Raw genomic sequence first — 20,155 nt, forward strand, 5'->3', positions numbered from 1 at the left:
GACAATAAATAATAAAACATATAATACTCTTTATTGTAAATTTCATATAGCCAATTGATTCTTACGGAAAGCTTCAAATGATTTTTGTAAAACTCTTGTATTTGTAGCCAACCTATGCATGCAATTGATGAATCAGTATGGTAAAGGTTTGCTGCTATTTTTGTTTATGTTGCAATAATATAACAATGAAAACATATGTTGGATTCCTTTTATTTGTCAATGACGTGAGAGACTGCTTTGTCGTATAACAATTTTTTAATACAGGAATAATATTTCCTCACTTTTTGTGCAATGCACAATGAAACTTTTAAGTTCAATCCACATTTTTAAACATTTTATCTGTAACTTTCTTAAGTCTACAATAGACAATCCACAAAACAATAAATCAAACCCTAATGTGTTTTATTTGCTGGTTTTCATGGTGCAATCACTCCCATGATGGCCAATTTTCAGTTAACGATATGATGTCACTGAACAAGGAGCTGGGATGAGATACCCAGAAAATACTATAATATAGTATATCTACCATACAATTAGAATAGTGTTAAATAACACCAAGCGCAAAGATAATAATTAAATATAGGAAAATAATTAAAAAGTAATGAGTTTTTAGTATTATCTTTTTCCAATATAATTAAATTGTAAACATATAATTTAATTTTTACCCTTGGTGATGTTTAATGATCAGCATTCAAATTTCATGAAAATTTAACAATTGGCTTTCAGGAGTGGGTACAAACAAGCTCCAAAACACCGCTGACGTCCCAGCCAACCTTTTCTCATTCCAACCTCGTTTGTCTCTGTCATGATGTTTCTCTTCTAGATGCCCACACACAACTCTGCCTTTCCCTTAAGAAATCTTTTACCTAAATCTTCTTTTCTGCCTACCTTTCTCAATCTTTCCACAATTCTAATCCTAATATCATAGGATTAGAAAGAATATGACAAAGAAATTCACACTAATATGCTAAGAGTCAGTAAAAGTAGCTTAAGGTATGCCAATACTGAAAGTACAAATAAATGAATCACTCACGGTGGAATTTAAATTTTTAATTGTACAACAGAGACCAAAGATATTTTGGGGCAGATCATTCAAATTATACTGTGTAATTGATATGAATATTTTTGTAACTGGTGTGTTGTAGACTAATCGGTATAACCATCTGCAGCTCTCCTGTAATTTTGGAGTCAGCAATCCTAAAAAGTAATTGATCTCTTTATTGACATGGTCTAATGTTCCCATCTCCACCATTAATCTTCCCTGCCCTGCTCTCTATGTGCAAGCCATTGTGAGCTACATTTCTTCAAGCATACTCTATTCCTTCCAATTTGTTCAAATTATTCTCTCTACCTAGAGCACCTTCCCACTCTTTCTTTCTCCAGTTCAGCTCAGACCTTCCTATTTCAAGTTAGCCAGCACTTTAAGCCTTCCTTCCCCTTTCTGAACTGGATAACAGGCCCCTTACAGGTGCCCTTCCCCACCCCACACAGCATCCTGGGCTATCCCCTGCAGTAACACCTGTCACTCTTAATTGTAAATGCCTAGTCACTTCTCTGATAAACCATTTGCCTGGCAATTCAGTGAAAGCAGGAAACAAGCTTGCCTTGTTTTCCAGGCTTTTCCCAGCACCCAGATTGATGACTGGCACGTTTCTGGCACTGGGCAAATATAGGCTGAACGCATTGCTGATGATTGCAAGGAGGATAAACCAGAGCACTGAGATTATGAAGAGGCTGCCCATTTGTTTCTGCCTCAGGTTATAGCTGTATTGTTTTGAAGTTCTTTTAAAGGTGATACATTGTACTTGACTGAATTTGATTGGGTGAGCAACTGGTTAGCAATAAACTGCAGCAGGAGCACCCACTTACTGGAACACCACTCTCTGTATTCCTGAAAGCTCCCCAGGGAATGCAGAAAGTTGTTAAAAAGTCATGCCTAATTATACGAGCAAGCAAAGAAAGATCTCTAGTCACTAGAATCCAATTGCACATTTGCCTGTCGTATTCCATCAGCTTGAGAAATTCATACACTCCCCGTGAGATAATGACAGAAATCTTTAACCATGGTTTGCCAGGAATATAGTAGCTTCATCTCCTCTATAGTGAGTGTGAGCCAAATGTGAAAATAAATGAAATCCTGACAAAACTTCCTGACTTCCCAACCCGCTATATTTTTCCGCAGATAAGGGAAAGTTACGACGCGTTACATCATCTGTCAGACACACTACTTAATTCGAGTCTCGATTCCAGTAATCATCACCAGCGAAAAGAAAAAATGATGCTTTTGATCAAAGCAAGTCAAAAAAGGTTGTGTCCTCTTCCTCATATTCCTTTGGAAAGCAATCGTATTCAAATTTAAAACTGAAGACACATTTTTTGCCCGTACAATATCGATATCTAAGAAAAGAACAGCCGAGCATTAAATGCTGCTATTACTCTGCTGCTCGTGCAAAAGAAGAGGGATTTGCATTAGAACAAGTGTTAAGAGTTGAGCTCCAGGCTAGGAAAGATCATTACTTATAACAAGCTGAGTTGCTTCTATATGATTAACGGAAGAACAGTGAATTAATGTTGTTATCTTAATATTGTTTAAATGGCCTCTAGATGTGGTGCAGAGCCATGCCAGGCTGAGTGGTTAATACAAAATAAATGTCAATCCAAGAGAGATTTCTGGGAAACATCTTCACCCGGAGAAGAATTTGCTTAATTAATGGCCTCAGAATGATTAACTCTGATAAGCCTCTGGTGTATTATTATTTTATTAGGGGAAACAGGACACAGCCCGATTTAATGGACTTTTCTTCAGAGATTGGTAAAACTGGTAAGCTTCTGGATAATTATCAGCCACTTTAATGATTGCTTCTTTTTAAAATGTAGTTCATGTCCTAGGCTATCTGGGAAAATGGATGAGGAAAGTAGGAAATTGGAAATTTTATTACCTGTAGCTTTAACTGTCTGCCTGAATAGGAATTTGGATTTTCAAGACACAAACAACAAGCTTTCCATTGCCCTCAAATTAGGATTCATTTAATGACTGCTACAGAATAAGTCATCCATAACAGGTAAAACTCAGAGTTAAAACAGGTTTACGTGGGGCCATATTACTAATTGTTCTTAGTTTTAAAGTGCTCTTTTTAGTGTACGAGGTAAGAACCCACATTTCGGGAATCTTGTTCCTACCCTCAGAGCAAGCTTTAGGGATGAGAAGTATTTATCAGTGATTTCTCTGGACAGTTTTTTTCTTTCTATATTTTTAAACAAACTTATATTGGGTGAAGTTGTGGGCACAGGACAAGCTGAAGGCAGAGATGTGTGCACAACAAATACTTATAACTCATAATACTTGAGATTTAAACTCACAAGAATAATATCCACAACCAGTTACAAACAATTGGGACACTTCTGAATGATATCAGGGATGTCTGGAATGTTTGATAGAATTACGCCCAAAGGGACCAGGAATCTTACAGTAATATGGCATATGTGACAGGAAGAATTTTCCACTTTCTGAAAGATTCTTCACATTATTGTAGTAGGTAACCATTGGAGATCAGATCAGCAGGTACCATAGGTGCAATACAGTAAAGTCTTCTGCGCTTTATTTAGTTTTTCCTCAGGCAATAGTGGGAAGGTTGGAAAATGTCTTCACCTCATATTAGGTTTTATTTGTTTTTAAGGAAGCTGGCTGCCTCCTTGTCCCTCTCCTCCCCTTTGGTGACAACTGCCTGACAAACTTCTCCACACTTTTTTTTTTTTTTTTTTTTTATTTCCCATGCCTGTTCATTCCTGTTTCTATCCAGTAGTATTTCTTAGCAGGTAGGAGCACAGGATAGTTCTTTCCTGCATTTGTGGATACTAAAGCAGCCAATACCACTGTGACCTCTGGAAAATAACCAGGAAATGACCTGCAAGTTGTGTGATTAAGAAAAAAAGCCCTGTAATAATCCTGTATGGCCTCCTAATGAGCCTATATTTTCATACCTTTACATGCACTTTCATATTTTTATTGCTTATTAAATTTTAAATTATTAATCTCTATGGATTTGAGACAGATTTTGACAATTACAGACTCAAACTCTGGCAGTTCTATTGCAAAGTATATTTTTACTCTTATTGACTGCTTATCAATATTAAGAAACCAATTTGGAAACTCTACATTAGAGTCCATTCTGCTTTCCAGTCTGGTTAATAAATATGCTCCAGAACTGGTCAGGAGGAAGAAATCTGTGATTTTAATACAGTGGTTTACCAAGCATTTTCCAAGTAATAGACTAATTTCAAGGAAAGTGGTGAGATAAAAATAGTCCTAGGTCAAGTTCATTAGGTAAGCGACAACTTTACTTTTGTTCTTTATTGTAGAACTTCTCAGGGTCCTTACTAGGTCAGTGCCCACAGTGAAGCACAAAGCAGGTATACAGAATGCTGCATAAACCAAACTTACTTTATTTTGGACTTTTTTTCTTATGCTGCATTTTGAAAGACCAGTGCTTTATAGAACACACTCTGGGAAATTCCATTTCATTGCAAGGCTACTAGTAAAATGAGCATTGACTTAGCTGTTAGGGGGAGGGGGAAAGATAGGATGTATGCACTTATCACCTTCCAATATGCCATATGATTTACCAATTTACCATGCTTATTATTTATTGTATATCAGTTTCCCTCCACTAGAAAGTTTAACACCCAAAGTGCAGAAATCCTAGTCTCTTCTGATCACTGATATTCCCAACTGCGCAGCTTAGAGAGCTCAGTATGCGTTGGAGGAACTAATGATAGAAATGCATGGAATTAAAATTCTTATATTATGCCCACCAGTTTTCATGCCTAGAGTTTCTAATAGATTAATAAAAACTTTTTATAATTTTTGGAAGTAGAAAAATATAATTTCTTTTTTTTTTGCAAATAAGAACATTTTACATGACTATAAGATACGTGTAACATTGGGTAATATAACAGAGATATTGACATAAATGAGAAATTAAAATTAACCAAGTGATGGGAAACAAGAACACCCAGTTAACTTCTCTGAAAGAGAACCATTAAGGAATTTCAGAAAAAGAAAAGAATATTGAAATGCAAATTTGAGGTCACATATCAAATTGGTTCTCAAGTTAAGATTTTAGCATTTTATTACTAGGATGAGATTTGGTATCAGCTGGGTAGACTTTAATAGCTAAGGCCAATAAACAGTAATAGCAAACAAAGATCCAAGTCTCTATAGAACATATTAAGGCCATAAAAAATGATGGCTGTCTTTATTTTTATGTTAATCAAACTGCCACCTAAAATCCCTGTTGCTTTAAAACTGCTACATAAAATGATATAGACATCATATGAACAATTCAATATGTTAGGCAATGAAAACAATAAACAAATTGACTATCTACCCCGCTTCTCCCTCGGTAGCTTTCATACATGGACATAACAACTCTTTTAAGAATAGCTGACACCCTGCTATCAATTGATTAAAGTATTATCTTTTTCATTATTATATTTGCATATAGCCCATTTCTTGAAAGAGATAGCTGTAATTTACTCTTTTATTTATTCTTTCAATATGTAGAGATTTTGTAGATCTAAATGACTAAATACTGTTAGAACTTTAATTGGTATATCAAATGTGCATATCTAGAAAATGTTTCTTTGCATTCCTCAGATTTAATTCTTTTCTTTTTGCAAATACCAGGTACCAAGTTAACGTTTACTGCACACAAAATCTTTCAATCATCCATCTATTGCTTCCAATTTAGGATGTTACTAAGCCTTTCCTAATAAATCTCTTTACACATCCCTTGTATTTGTCCACTCTGCATTAACCTGCCTTTGCTGCGTCAGTCACTACTGCTTGAAGGTGGCCATTTTTAGGCCCTTAAGCTGTCACTCTCTAATCTCTCTATGGTCTTTTCCCCAGTCCTCACTGCCCCCTTGTCCTTCAAAGGGCAGTCTTCTCCCATTTCTCTGCAGACTCATTCTTCAAGTTCCTGCACAAACTTTAATACATCTGCCATGTTTTCCCCAAGCCCTGGAGGCAGAGTTATACAGTTCCTCTTTTATTTTTTTTTCTAATTTTATTTTAGCATTTGGGACATATCTCTTTCTATTAAACAGCTCACTTTATTATAATTATGTTTGGGGGCCTGCCTCCCCTGCAAGATTGTGTGTTCTCCAAAGCAAAAACTGCATTATTTTACATTTCTATCTCTAGCGCTTTGAACAGTTCCTGGCACAACTTAGAACCTCAATAAATATTTATCGAACAAACGTTCAAACAAAAGAAGTTTCAAGAATGGAAGAAAACTCAATTCAATTGTTATTTGTGCTATTGCTATGCTAAGTCAAAGCATTATGGAAAATAAAATAGACTAATTTATATGACTATCCTTATTTCTCCTGCTGCAATTCCAGGGGTCTAATTTAATATGGGGAGATATCATTTGGCTGGATTGCAGGGTAGAATTGTGCATGTTAGCCCTTAAAGTAATTTTCAGAGATCAATGTGGCTATTTTTATCTCTTTTAAGTTTTCACTGAATTTCTCACATTTATCACTGCTTCCCTTACTTAGCCAGCCTTTCTCAGTTTTCTCTCAAAATTATGGTAGAACAATATGAGTGTTTATCTTCAGCTAATACAGACAGATTTACCAGTATAAACTTTTCAAAGCAAAGGAAATCTTCCTACTATATTGATGAATTAGCAAGATGGGGAATTCTAGGTTTAAAAAAAATGTAATTAATTATCAAATTTATTATCATTATTTTTATTTTACTTTTCAAATGAAAAATTTTAAACACTCAAAAAAGGAGAGTAGTAAAATAGACTCCTGTGTATTAAAACCCATACTCATTAACAAATGCCTATGGCTTAATCTACCATAGATTAGCAAGAAGGGGGAAATAGAAGGAATAATAAGCTTTTTAAAAAATGTAATTAATTACCATTTTTATTTATTATCTTTATCATTATTTTGCTTTTCTAAAGAAAAAAAATTAAACACTCAAAAAAGAAGAATAGTATAGTAATCTCCTATGTACCCACTACTCAGCTTCAACTACTATCAGTTTTGTCTTATCCTAATTATTTTAATGCAAGGCTTAAAACAATACAAAACAATAACTAAAAGGAAATTATTAATAGTTTCCAATAAAGAAGGCAAAGAAATGCTGTGAAACTGCTATAATGAGAATCATAAAAAACAAAGCAAGTTAGCAAAAGGCCCAAAGAGAAGTCATGTTTGTTTTGGTTATGTGTGAGCGTGTGCACACACAACAATGAGCATGCATTTGTTTTTTTTTTTTTTTTTTTTTTTTTTTTTTTTTTTTTTTTTTTTTGGGGTAAGTCAGTTTATTGATGTGTTGTGATCCCCCACCCAGACATTAAGCACAGTGGACTTCAGTAATTCAGAATTTCCTTTTCCAGAAGTGGGAGGCAGAAATAAAAAACGACGACAATACAAAACCATTGAAAATTTTTAGGGATTTTTCCCTTCACTATTTCAATAAACATGATTTCTTCTGGCATGTATTTAATTTTAAGTGAGCATGATTTACAGTTAGTCTTTACTTTTTTTATTATTACAGCCATTATAAAAGCCATGTTTCCCGAAAGCACTTTCTGAAATTGTTACAGTATTCTCTCATAAAATAGGAGGTATGCTTGTGAGTTCAGAACTTTAGATGTAGGCACAGCTTGCACATGTGTATCGCTGATGTGAAACCACTGCCCTTTGGTTGATTCCATTTCAAAATCTTGTGGAATATCACCATGGAGAACAAGATTAGAGAGCTGACTATTTGCAGTTCTTGCCTTGGCATAGGCAGTATAATGCCCTGACCTCATAGTGCCACTGTGTTCAACAACTCCATATAAGGAATAGAGCACCCTTGTCTTTTCTTCAGCGACATTCTTACATTTAAGGGTACAAAAAGGAGCCAAATCTAAGATTTCCGGAAACTTTATGTGTTTGTTAATTTTGCGTAGGTTAAAACCAGCCTGCTGAAATCGCTTTAAATGAAGAGTAAGAACAGGAGGAACAAGAGAAATTAACATCTGCTTTCTGGCATTGGTGTAAACATGTTTCCTTTCACCTTTCACGTTAGCCTTTGGTCCATTATATTGTCTCCTTGCACACACTTCACAAAGCAGTTTATTTGCATCTTGAAGTTTTTCATTACGGGTGAACTGATATAAACAGTGTTGGATTGAACACTCATCAGTATTGAAAGCTTCCCTGTTTGCAAGAGTACAGAAAGCAGTTTCTGGATCTTCATTTACAACCTCATAGATCCTTGTCCCAAGAGTATGACTGTCATTCAGAATCTCTATATTTATTTCATCAGGTTGAAGAGCAGCACTCAAGCTAAGGTTTTTAAAACCACTGGAAATGTCTACTTCTCCATCACTCTCTTCCTTCACACCATTTAAATTCATAGTACATTCAGTGGAGGAAGATGCCAAAACCTCCAGATCTTTGTCCATGTTGACATTTTTCACATCTGCTTCCTCTGTGAATTTCTGATTGTCAGTTACACTTTCTACCATTTTTTCTTGGCCATTCAAATCTTTTTGATTAACACAATATTCTTGTGAGATGTGGTTGGATGTATTATCCATTTCTTCCTGAAGCGACATTTCACCATCACATTCATTATCTTCAGGATGGTCAACGGTACAAACATCACTTAAATGAAGAACTTTTCCTTGAATCTTTTGTTGCCTTCGTTGGTTCTTGGCTTGTTTTTTGGCTTGCTTCTTTGCTTTTTTCTGTAAGTGTTTACTTATTCCTGAAGGAATATCATTTCTCTCTTTTATGTAACTGTCATTATCTTTTTCTTCCTCGCTGTCTTTATCTTTATCTTCCATTGTCTTTTTTAGATTTTTATCATTTATGCTTTTCTTACCACTCTGATCATCTAAAACTGGGAGAGACAAATCAAGGAAAGATTCATGAACCAAGGAGACAGTTCTGCACTCGTCACACATGATTGTACTAGTGAGTTCACCACCAAAGATGCGATCTACAAAGCTTGGCATTGATTTTTTCTTTTCATAATCTTTAACTTTATTTTTCAGTTCTTCATCCAATTTTTCAGAATTACCAAATGCTTTAAGAATTCCTTTACTCACTCTTTGATGTTCTTCTGCTCTCATCCCATCCAATAAATAGCGAAGCAGCTCCTGGCTGTCTTGCTGCTGATAGCCTTTAAAGCGCACTGCCTTTTTACAGACCTGAGAAAAGAGTTCTTTAGGTGTCACGATTCCCTTTTTGGTCTCTTGCATCTCGTTAAGAAACTGGCTCATGGCTAAAGTAAGAGGCCCTGGAGGCTCAAGGTTTATTTCTAAGGGTTCTGTTAGTGCCAAATCAGGTGGTTCAATTTTCACAATTGTTCCAGACATTTTTACTTCTTTTAGTAGTTCTCTAAGTACTGGTGTTTGTGACAAATTCTGCATAACTGCATTGAAGAAACATTTATTTCCCAAATTACTGAGTCCTTTCACAGTGATTTGGGAAGTAGAATTCATGGAAGGATTTTCTTTAGTCGTATTTTCCTTTTTTTCTCGCTCTTGTTCATTTTTATTCTCCTTTTCTAATTTTTTATTTTCAAGATCAATGTTCCCATTTTCTGTTTTTGGAGTTGTAATGCCAGCTTGTTTTCTAACATAATCAACCACCTGCCCCAATCGATTTGAACTACAATATTGGACCTCATCATCACACATGTAACACCATACACTCCAGTTATCCAAATTAAGAACCAGACAGTGAGGTTCAGATCTTGGTATCAAATAGTGCTTCAAGGCATGCTGCTCCTGAGAATTTCTGCCACAGCCCTAGAGAATCATAATCATAAACCTCCAAGTCACAAATTCATGGAAAAAGGAGAGAATTCATCATCTGATGGCCACATTTAAGACATAGCCAAACTGAAGGGTTTTCCTCTGTTTCCTCTTCAGATTTATCTTTTACTTTATTGTCCATCTTACAATCTTGGCAAATATTCCATTCCACGTTCACTAAAGCCTTTTTCAAGTTACCTTGTTCCAGTCCTTTTCTAATGTGTCTGCACACAGGTTCTAAAGATTCAGAAGAATCATCATTTGGAACAGTTTTTCCCTTTGTCCGTTTCTTTCCCATGTTGGCATTTTATGGACTACTTAATGACACAAAATAATAATCCACGGCGACAGCGCCCATAACTGCATTCCCTGATGGGCCTATGGGCTGGGCATCCAGCTCCGTCCTCCTCCCGGTGACGATTAGAGAGCGACAGAACTCGAAGCCAGAGTGACCACGAGAAAACTGCATTTGTTTTTAAGTCTGCAGAATAAATAGAACAGGTTTGTCTTTAAATAGAAAAAAAAAAATTATCCTCTCTCTGGTTCTGTTTTTCCTTCAGTCACTAGTTATCACTGTATCACAACCTTTTACAAATTGGTAATTATAGGAAGAAGCAACTGCAGTCCGTAGTGCCTTCCCCAGATTCCCTCAGTCTTGCATTCATCAACGAATGAAAATTCTACTTATTGCAACTTTAAATATGTATATTTGAAGCCCTTTAGGTGCAAGACATGCTCAATCATTTTCATCATTCAGTTCTTCATTCATTCCTTTATTCATTAAGCATTTACTGAGTGCCTACTGTGTCCCTGTAATAGTAGAAAGACTTGTAAAAGAGTAACGCTACAATAGAATTAAAAACTAAGTGCCAAGAGAACATTTATAAACATTTGAGGTCTTTCTCCCCATCCAGAGAATAAGTCGTAACTCTATTATAATAGTCTAACAATAGGGATTAAATTATGAGAATAGCAACGGACATGGGAAGGATGTTATACTAGACATGTTTTGGCCTGCTGGGCTTACCTTGACCCCTGTCCACAGCCTCAGATGAAAGGATGGACCTAGGAGGTCGATGTCACTCGTCCACACCATCTCCGATAGGATTAGAGGGGGCAACTGATCTAAGGGCATCTGTGGAGAGGCTGGGCTACTCCCTCAGTTCATTTTTTTTTTTTTTCTCTTGATAATTTGAACTAAGAAATTAAGAGGAAGCTATACATTCATAGCAAGATGAAAAGAAACAAGTATGTACATTTCGGGTGAGTTGCATTAAAGTGAAACATTAGAGGCAAGGTTCAAGGATTTCATCTGCAGTAACCCCTCCTGCCTCGAACCCAGAACCAGCCCCTATTGGAGCCCTACTGATTTCTAGCTATTACGTGGTTCCAATCCTACTGGATTTCTGTACACTGTTTTTACAACCTTCACCCCATCCCCTCTCCTCTCTAACCTGCTTTCTTGAGCTTTTTTGGGGGAATGCCTGCTCCTTTTAATCAAAGAGCCTGGGCTAGAATGGACACTATTTGCTCAACCTGCCTATACTATTGTACTTCACATCTCATTCATTTTCATTATTTGTTTCTCCGGTGAACTCAGCAACCAGAGGGGCCAATATTTAGTATTTTATTCTCATACCGGGCTTGGAACATTATGAGGGCTTAATAAATGTTTGATGAAATAATGAATAAATAATCCATATGGGAGACATTGTGGAGGTAGAATCTAGGGAAAATGATGTTTGATTGGATGAGAGAAAGAGAAGAAAAGTCAAAGATGATTCTGCAGTTCAATTAATTTGATTCAGAATCTGTCTGATTGGTCTCATTTAAATATGTACTAGGGAATTTTCTAGTTTTTTTTAAATGTATAATAATCAACTACATAATAAAATATGAGTTATTGAGAAACTAAGAGGGTTTGTGAATTAATGAATTCATATTATCTGGAGCTTAGTACAACAAGAATGGCAAAACAGCAATTTCTCTCCACAATTGCAAGATAAGATTAAAGGATGGATGCTTAGTTTCTTTCGGGACATGAGATTAAGCTGGCAGAGCACAAAGGTGGGCTTTTCGTTTATCTCTTAGGAAAGTAAACTGGTAGTAACTTAAACTGAAAACAAATGTCCATGCACTCTGAAGCCATACTATTAGCGGTGAAGGGCTAATGTTAATGATTGTCTAAAATGATTATTCCATGCTACTTATAATTGCCTGTATTTTAAAGTCAGTATACTTTGTACATCCATGAAAGGATTGTAATAAGTATCAGCAAAAGGGCAATTTGTGACATATACCTTCTCTCTCAAGAAACTAGGCCTTTTAAACAGCTGTTACATAAAACATTGATTGTTCTAATAACCTCATTGATAAAGGTATGACTGACTGCATCTCTTCAAAGATGATCATTTTAATTCCCAAACCATGAAACAAATAGAAATGGCATGTGGAAGATAAAAGTAATTTTTTTCCCCTCTCTTGAAGTTCATTCCAGACATATTAGATGCTGGAAATAACTGATGCAGTATACATATTTATTTTATTTCAATGTCACTTATATTGAGTTAAATAGAATTTTCTGGTGTGTCATAAATAATTACATTAAATATATTAATGTGTATTTTAGAGAATGATTTTCTGTTTAAATCAATCATGGTAAAAGAATGCTGTCCCCAAATTCAAATATATTAACCATTAAAATTATCACAGTTTGGAATCTTTACTGTGCTCATAATTATTATCTTTCCTCTTCCCTTACCCTATTTGTATGGCTTTTAACTTTCTTTAATTTTTGGACACATTTCAGAGAAGACACCCTTTGAGAACCCATTCAGCTGAAGTCCTGGTTAAAGTATTGACTTTAAAATTGGCTTGTATCATTCAGGTTAGTTGGACACACTGTGAAAGTTTCCAGACCTCGGCAAAAACCCAAACTGAACTTTCCTCAAAAAGTCAGGAAGAATTTCATTAACCTTTTAATAAAAGAAGGTAGAGTTCTCATTTGTTCAACTCTAAGGCTATGTACTCTCAGGGGAACAAAACAGCAGACCATAGCATGATGGTCTTTAATTATATCAGGGTTTGTATTTGGAAAAGTAAAATGTTAGGATTGTCTCTATAGTCAACAAAAGATGTGATTCCCATCCGTAAAACTTTACACATGCTTACTACATATGTAAAAAAATATATATGATAGTATAGTACTCTATGATGAACATCAATGCTTGTAATAATGCCATAAAGGTAGGTAGAGATTGAGTGAAATTGGAAAACTAACATTTATGATTTTAAATTGATTTTAATTATTTCTGATTACAAAATTAACTCAAATAGTGGACAATTCTGACCATTCCTATTTGTGATAAATGACTTGATAAAACAGAAAATACCAGAGCAGCTAAGTTAGAATTAAATATGTAAATGAATTCTGCAAAACCACAAAAGAGTATCAGGCAAAGGCAAGTTCCATGAAGTGAATTTGTCTGCTCTTCGTGATCTCATGACATATTTTCCCAAATTAGAAATAGACTTAAACTAATCATAGAACTGCTTCAGATATGTCAATAGTAATGGTTATTTGGACAGTAATCAATAATTTCCTAAACTCATAAAAACTTTAGTAAATTAAAATATATAGGTCTGGTAAGTGCTTTTTTAGCTTGCGTGGGGTATGTGGGAAGGGGTCAGAAAATGGAACAGTTAATTTTCATCCAGATGTTCCTTTCACAATTTTGAGTTTATAGGCTTGAAGTGCAAATTCGGGAAGGAGAAAAATATTTAGAGGAGTAAGCAAAGAAGAAAAGATGGGGGAGGAGAAATACACCCTACAAAAGATTTTAACGAGTCATCTTTCTCATTTCATGACAAGGGATTTAACTGGTTAAGAGATAACGACCTGTATGCATATCCAAGTTTAAGAGGAAAAGAAATTGTGAACTCAAAAATTCTACATTATATGTTTAAATTGCCCATCTATGAGCATCACAGCATACTATCCATTTTTTAAGTTTTTTTTTAAATAGGCTCTAGACTAGAATGACACATTTTTAAAAAGGTGAATAAATATAAAATGGATTCTTTTTTGATTTATGTGACTTTCATGTCAATTACTCTACTTAACTTCCTTGTTAGAACTTGCACATCAGCAGGTAGTACGAGGTTCTGCTGCATATTTTTCAATATATCTACTTAGAAACTGCCCTTTGAACCTCAACCTCTTGCTATCACATCAGTAAAGTGATCCACATCACAAATGGCTGAATTAACTATTGCAAGAGTATGTAAGAATCCATTTTTATTGACACGCTATGTATCCACACAGTCTCCTTGGAAGTAAAGAGGAAGAGTTTATTGTCTCTGCAAATAACTGGAGCCATTTAATGAAAAGGATCACTAGCACCTCTCTTATTTTTGTGCTGCTGCAGTGACACTGTGAACTTCTGAATTTCTGGAGGTAGCTGTCCTGCTGCTCATTCCAAATTTGTCAGGTTATTTGGCACCTCATCTGACCTTAATGTCTAAAATGAACTGCTGAGCTACGAGTGTTCTAATTTTGAGACGTGCTGCCAGATTCCTCCCCCCACCCCTGCCACCTTTAAAATCACAAGGTCAAGCACACAAAAGAAAGATGGCAGCATCTCAGGTCCAATGATGCTGATTATCAGCATAACACCTACAGTTCAGCATGACATTGACTTGTCCTTGAAGATGATGGCAAGTCCAGCTGGAAATGGCTAAGATTATTCAAATAAGCAACTTTTGAATGGAAGTGTCCATTTTAATAAAGATACTTTACCGGACATCTAAAAAAGTACATCTTTTCATCTATTTTCAAAGCTCTGGTCATTTAGTTTTAAAGCAATGACTTTTCAGGAAAACATCAATGTTAACTCACACCAGCAATTCCACATAAATTCTGAATGAATGAAATATCCACATTCTTCCAAAAACTGATCAAATAAATTGCAGAGTGATATGAATCAGCTGTGAAGATGGTAAAAATTAGCAACTATTGGTGGGTAAGGGCACACCAGGGGCCCCAAAGCCTATGGAATGTAAATTGGATATGATAGGATGTCTATAACCTTATGGAATCCTTTCTTACCATCTGGACCAAGGAGAATTCCAGAGAGTTGCTTTCTTTATGCTCAGAGAGAAAAAGAGTAATTTATACACCATCATATCCTTCTCTTTGTCCAAACACTGCCCATGTTTTATTTCTGCTAATTTCTTGATAACAATCCCTTCTCTTCTTACAGCACAGGTTATTGCAAATTTGGTCTTAGGTACTCTCTGATTAAAATACCCTCAATGTTACCTGAGACTACTATTGTCTTATTTTGTGCTGAATCACCTCATATAGGATAACAAGAATGCAAAATGATATCACATGAAGGAAATGAAATAAGCTTCAGTGGCAGTGAGATTCCAAAAGGAGCCAAGAGGTCACTCTGGTGGGCACTCTTATGCACAATATAGACAACCCTTTTTAGGTTCTAATGAATTGGGGTAGCTAGCAGAAAATACCTGAAACTATCAAACTACAACCCAGAACCCTTGAATCTTGAAGACAATTGTATAAAAAGGTAGCTTATGAGGGGTAACAATGTGATTTGTCCAGTGTATAGATGGATGAGTAGAAAAATGGGGGCAAAACAAAAAAAAAAGGCACCCAGTGTTCTTTTTTACTTTAATTGTTCCTTTTCACTTTAATTTTTATTCTTATTATTTTTGTGTGTGTGGTAATGAAAATGTTCAAAAATTAATTTTGGTGATGAACACACAACTATGTGATGGTACTGTGAACAACTGAATGTACATTTTATATGACTGCATGGTATGTGAATATATCTCAATAAAAATGAATTTTAAAAAATGATATCAAGTGGCAGCCTGTCCAGCAGTCCCACAGATCTGTCTCTTGCTTCCTCAGTGTTTGGAGGAACAGACCCAGGGAATTACTCTCCTCTTCAGCCTGGGACCACCCTCCAACTTCCTTTCCAATTGCAATCTCCGGCCATCCCCTGCTTCGGGGTCCACTAAAATGATTTTTTTTTTGTGGTTAACTCCTCATTGTCACCAACCATGAGCTCCCAGATCCATCAGAATTATTCTGCCCAAGTGGAAGCCTCAGTAGACTGCCTGGTCAACCTGCACCTGCTGGTTTCCCACCCCTACCTTACCTCACTCAGGACTTCTATGTCAACAACGACAATATGACTCTGAAGGGTGTGGACCACTTCTGCCATTGACTAAGGAAAAGCTCCAGGGCTCTGAGCATCTCTTGAAATCCCAAAACCAGGCCCACAGCCGTGCCCTTTTCCAGGACATGGAGGAGCCATCGCAAGATGAGTGGGGGTAAAAACCTGGATGCCATGGAAGCTGCCATAGCCCTGGAGAAGGACCTGAACTGGATGGGCCTTTTGGATCTGCATGCCCTGAGTTCTGCCAGCATGCCTCCTTATTTCTAGTTCTTCCTGGAGAGCCATTTCCTAAAAGAGAACATGAAACTCATCAAAAAGTTGGGCAACCACCTGACCAACCTCTGCAGGCTGACCAGCCAGTGTGGGTGAGTATCTCATCCAAAGGCTCACCTCAAGCGAGACTAGGAGCCTCCGGAACCCAGAGGTATTTGGGGGGAACCCTCTGCATTCCCTTGAAGCCAGGCTGCTGCCTCAGCCTCTCCATCCAGCCAGAAGGCATCTTTTTAACCACCAGCTTGTAGCCCAAGAACCAAATGTAAACAATAACACTTTCTGATAAATATATATATATGTGTGTGTGTGTGTATATATATATATAGTTCTGATTCCCTCTTCACCAGGGCTGTATAGAGACATGTTGTGATGTCTACTGCATATACAAATAAGACATAAACACAGACTGTAAGGAACAAAATTAATATATAATATATGCATATAAGGTATAGGAAACATTCTACAGTGTGTAAATCTTCATTTGAGAATCCTTAATGGCAGTTAGTAGAGTGTAAGCTGTTTTATTATTCATTCAAACAAAATTTTTATTGAGGGCTGGTCATGAACATAATGCTATACATCCTGAAGAGTTATTATATTACAGAACTTTAAAGTGTGAGAAACATTAGTACTCAGCTAACGTTTTACATGTGAGGATGGTAAAACCCAGAGAGGTTAAGTAATTCATCTAAAACTATCAACAGCTAGTTTAATAAAAGAGGACTAGAATATTGATGCTGTGTTCTTTTCACAAAACCATGGTTTGTCTTCATTTGAATAGCTAAAGCATAGCTTTTATATTCATTTAGAAGATTCTTGTCTTTGGAATGCAACGGTATTAAAAATACTGTTGGGGAATATATTTCTCTGTTTATAAATTATGATATATAAAGTATCAGTAATATGCCAGCAAATTTCCATATTTACAATTTAAATATAATTATCATTTTCAAAACCCAGCTTTATTTTAATATCATTCCTTCTCCCTATCTCATTTTCACAAATGTAACCTGTTAAAAGGGTGACATTTAGAAAATAATATCTCCTACACCTAGTAACAAGTTAGCCCTTTTTATAGTAATCAAATTAAAGTGTTGTTTGTTTCTCCTTCCCTCCTCTCTTTTCTTAAGACACAGAAATCACCCAAATGATGAGGTCTTCAACAAGGCACCAACAAAATGCCAACATGATTCAGCAGAGATGTATGTAATTATTCAAACCTGGAATGGTTCCTTGAGTGATGCAAATAATGTTATAGTCAATGATAGGGTATTTCAGTGTCTGGGATGATGGATTTGAAAAAAAAGTTATTTTGATCATACATCCATCCCAATTAGAGCTAAGGGAAAAGAAAGTCAGATGAAAAGCATGTATAAAAGACACTATACAAATAACATCTCTGTATGAAATATTTTCTAATCTTTCCAAACACACTTCTTTGTGCTCCTATTTTGCCCATTTATTTTAACATTTGTCTTGTTCCTGTAAGAATGTGGGCTCTTTGAGGGCAGGGACCTTTATTTAACTTTTTTTTTAATATTCATTTTATTGAGATATATTCACATACCACGCAGTCATACAAAACAAATCGTACTTTCGATTGTTCACAGTACCATAACATAGTTGTACATTCATCACCAAAATCAATCCCTGACACCTTCATTGCCACACACACAAGAATAACAAGAATAATAATTAAAGTGAAAAAGAGCAATTAAAGTAAAAAAGAACACTGGGTGCCTTTGTCTGTTTGTTTGTTTCCTTCCCCCATTTTTCTACTCATCCATCCATAAACTAGACAAAGAGGAGTGTGGTCATTACAGCTTTCCCAATCCCATTGTCACCCCTCATAAGCTACATTTTTATACAACTGTCTTCGAGATTCATGGGTTCTGGGTTGTAGTTTGATAGTTTCAGGTATCTACCGCCAGCTACCCCAATTCATTAGAATCTAAAAAGGGTTGTCTATATTGTGCGTAAGAGTGCCCACCAGAGTGACCTCTTGACTCCTTTTGGAATCTCTCTGCCACTGAAGCTTATTTCATTTCCTTTCATTTCCCCCTTTTGGTCAAGAAGATGTTCTCCGTCCCACAATGCCAGGTCTACATTCCTCCCTGGGAGTCATATTCCACGTTGCCAGGGAGATTCACTCCCCTGGGTGTCTGATCCCATGTAGTGAGGAGGGCACAGATTTCACCTTTCAGGTTGGCTTAGGTAGAGAGAGAGGGCCACATCTGAGCAACAAAGAGGCATTCAGGAGGAGGCTCTTAAGCACAATTATAGGCAGGCCTAGCCTCTCCTTTGCAGCAACAGTCTTCCCAAGGGCAAGTCCTGTGGTAGAGGGCTCAACCCATCAAACCACCAGTCCCCTATGTCTGTGAGCACATTAGCAACCATCCAGGTGGAGCAGGCCAATACCCCTGCATTCTTCAACAGCTCCTCAAGGGGGCTCTGCATATTTTTTCCTTGTTGTTTTTTTTTTAATCAACTGTATAAAAAATAAAAAAAATTAAAAATTAAAAAAAACATACAGTAAAAGAACATTTCAAACAGATCATAACAAGGGAGTAAGAAAAAGACAACTAACATAAGATAACTACTTTATTGCAAACATGTTCCCACTCTACCCCAAGAGAGTAACCTAATATAGCAACATTTCTGTGAATTTGTTCCTACTATACCCATCAGAAATTAACACACCATAGTCATTCCTGGGCATTCCCAGAACGTTAAACTTACCCACAATAGTTTATCTGTTCTTACCGGACCATCGTTCCCCCTTCCTTAATTGCTCTCCATCGCTAGTTCCCCTACATTCCACATTATAAACCATTTGTTTTACATTTTTCAAAGTTCACATTAGTGGTAACATATAATATTTCTCTTTTTGTGCCTGGCTTCTTTCACTCAGCATTATGTCTTCAAGGTTCATCCATGTTGTCATATGTTTCACGACATCGTTCCTTCTTACGGCCAAGTAGTATTCCATTGTGTATACCACATATTTTTATCCACTCATCTGTAGAAGGACATTTGGGTTGTTTCCATCTCTTGGCAATTGTGAATAATGCTGCTATGAACATTGGCGTGCAGATATCTGTTTGTGTCTCTGCTTTCAGATCTTCCAGATATATACCGAGAAGTGCAATCGCTGGATCGAAGGGTAACTCTGTAACTAGTTTTCTAAGGAACTGCCAGACTGACCTCCAGAGTGGCTGAACCATTATACAGTCCCACCAACAATGAATAAGAGTTCCAACTTCTCCACGTCCCCTCCAGCATTTGTAGTTTCCTGTTTGTTTAAAGGCAGCCATTCTAATTGGTGTGAGGTGGTATCTCATTGTGGTCTTAATTTGCACCTCTCTAATAGCCAGTGAAGCTGAACATTTTTTCATGTGTTTCTTGGCCATTTGTATTTCCTATTCAGGGAACTGTCTTTTCATATCTTTTGCCCATTTTATAATTGAGCTGTCTGTACTATTCGTCACTGAGTTGTAGGATTTCTTTATATATGCAAGATATCAGTCTTTTGTCAGATACATGGTTTCCAAAAATTTTTTCCCATTGAGTTGGCTGCCTCTTTACCTTTTTCTCTTTTTGAGAAAAAAGGTACAGAAACTTCTAAGCTTGAGGAGTTCCCATTCATCTATTTTTTCTTTTGTTGCTTGTGCTTTGGGTGTAAAGTCCAGGAAGTGACCACCTAATACAAGGTCTTGAAGATGTTTCCCTACATTATCTTCTAGGAGTTTTATGGTACTTTCTTTTATATTGAGATCTTTCATCCATTTTGAGTTAATTTTTGTGTAGTGTGTGAGGTAGGGGTCCTCTTTCATTCTTTTG

General features: G+C 36.3%; 2 protein-coding genes across 6 annotated transcripts in view; both read right to left on the reverse strand.

Annotated features, from left to right (window-relative positions):
- Positions 1–20,155, reverse strand: part of LRP1B (LDL receptor related protein 1B) — a 1,893,223-nt gene that overhangs the window by 1,371,456 nt on the left and 501,612 nt on the right. The gene's annotated exons all lie outside the window — the stretch shown is intronic.
- Positions 7,601–10,149, reverse strand: LOC119544118 (ubiquitin carboxyl-terminal hydrolase 16-like). Its single transcript, XM_037849264.1, has 2 exons — positions 9,895–10,149; positions 7,601–9,830 (listed from the first exon to the last, which is right to left on the reverse strand). Exons 1-2 carry the CDS (start codon positions 10,132–10,134, stop codon positions 7,623–7,625), a joined length of 2,448 nt encoding a protein of 815 aa, XP_037705192.1. The 5' UTR covers positions 10,135–10,149; the 3' UTR covers positions 7,601–7,622.

The sequence above is a fragment of the Choloepus didactylus genome, chromosome 9 (assembly GCF_015220235.1).
Source record: "Choloepus didactylus isolate mChoDid1 chromosome 9, mChoDid1.pri, whole genome shotgun sequence".
NCBI lineage: Eukaryota > Metazoa > Chordata > Mammalia > Pilosa > Megalonychidae > Choloepus > Choloepus didactylus.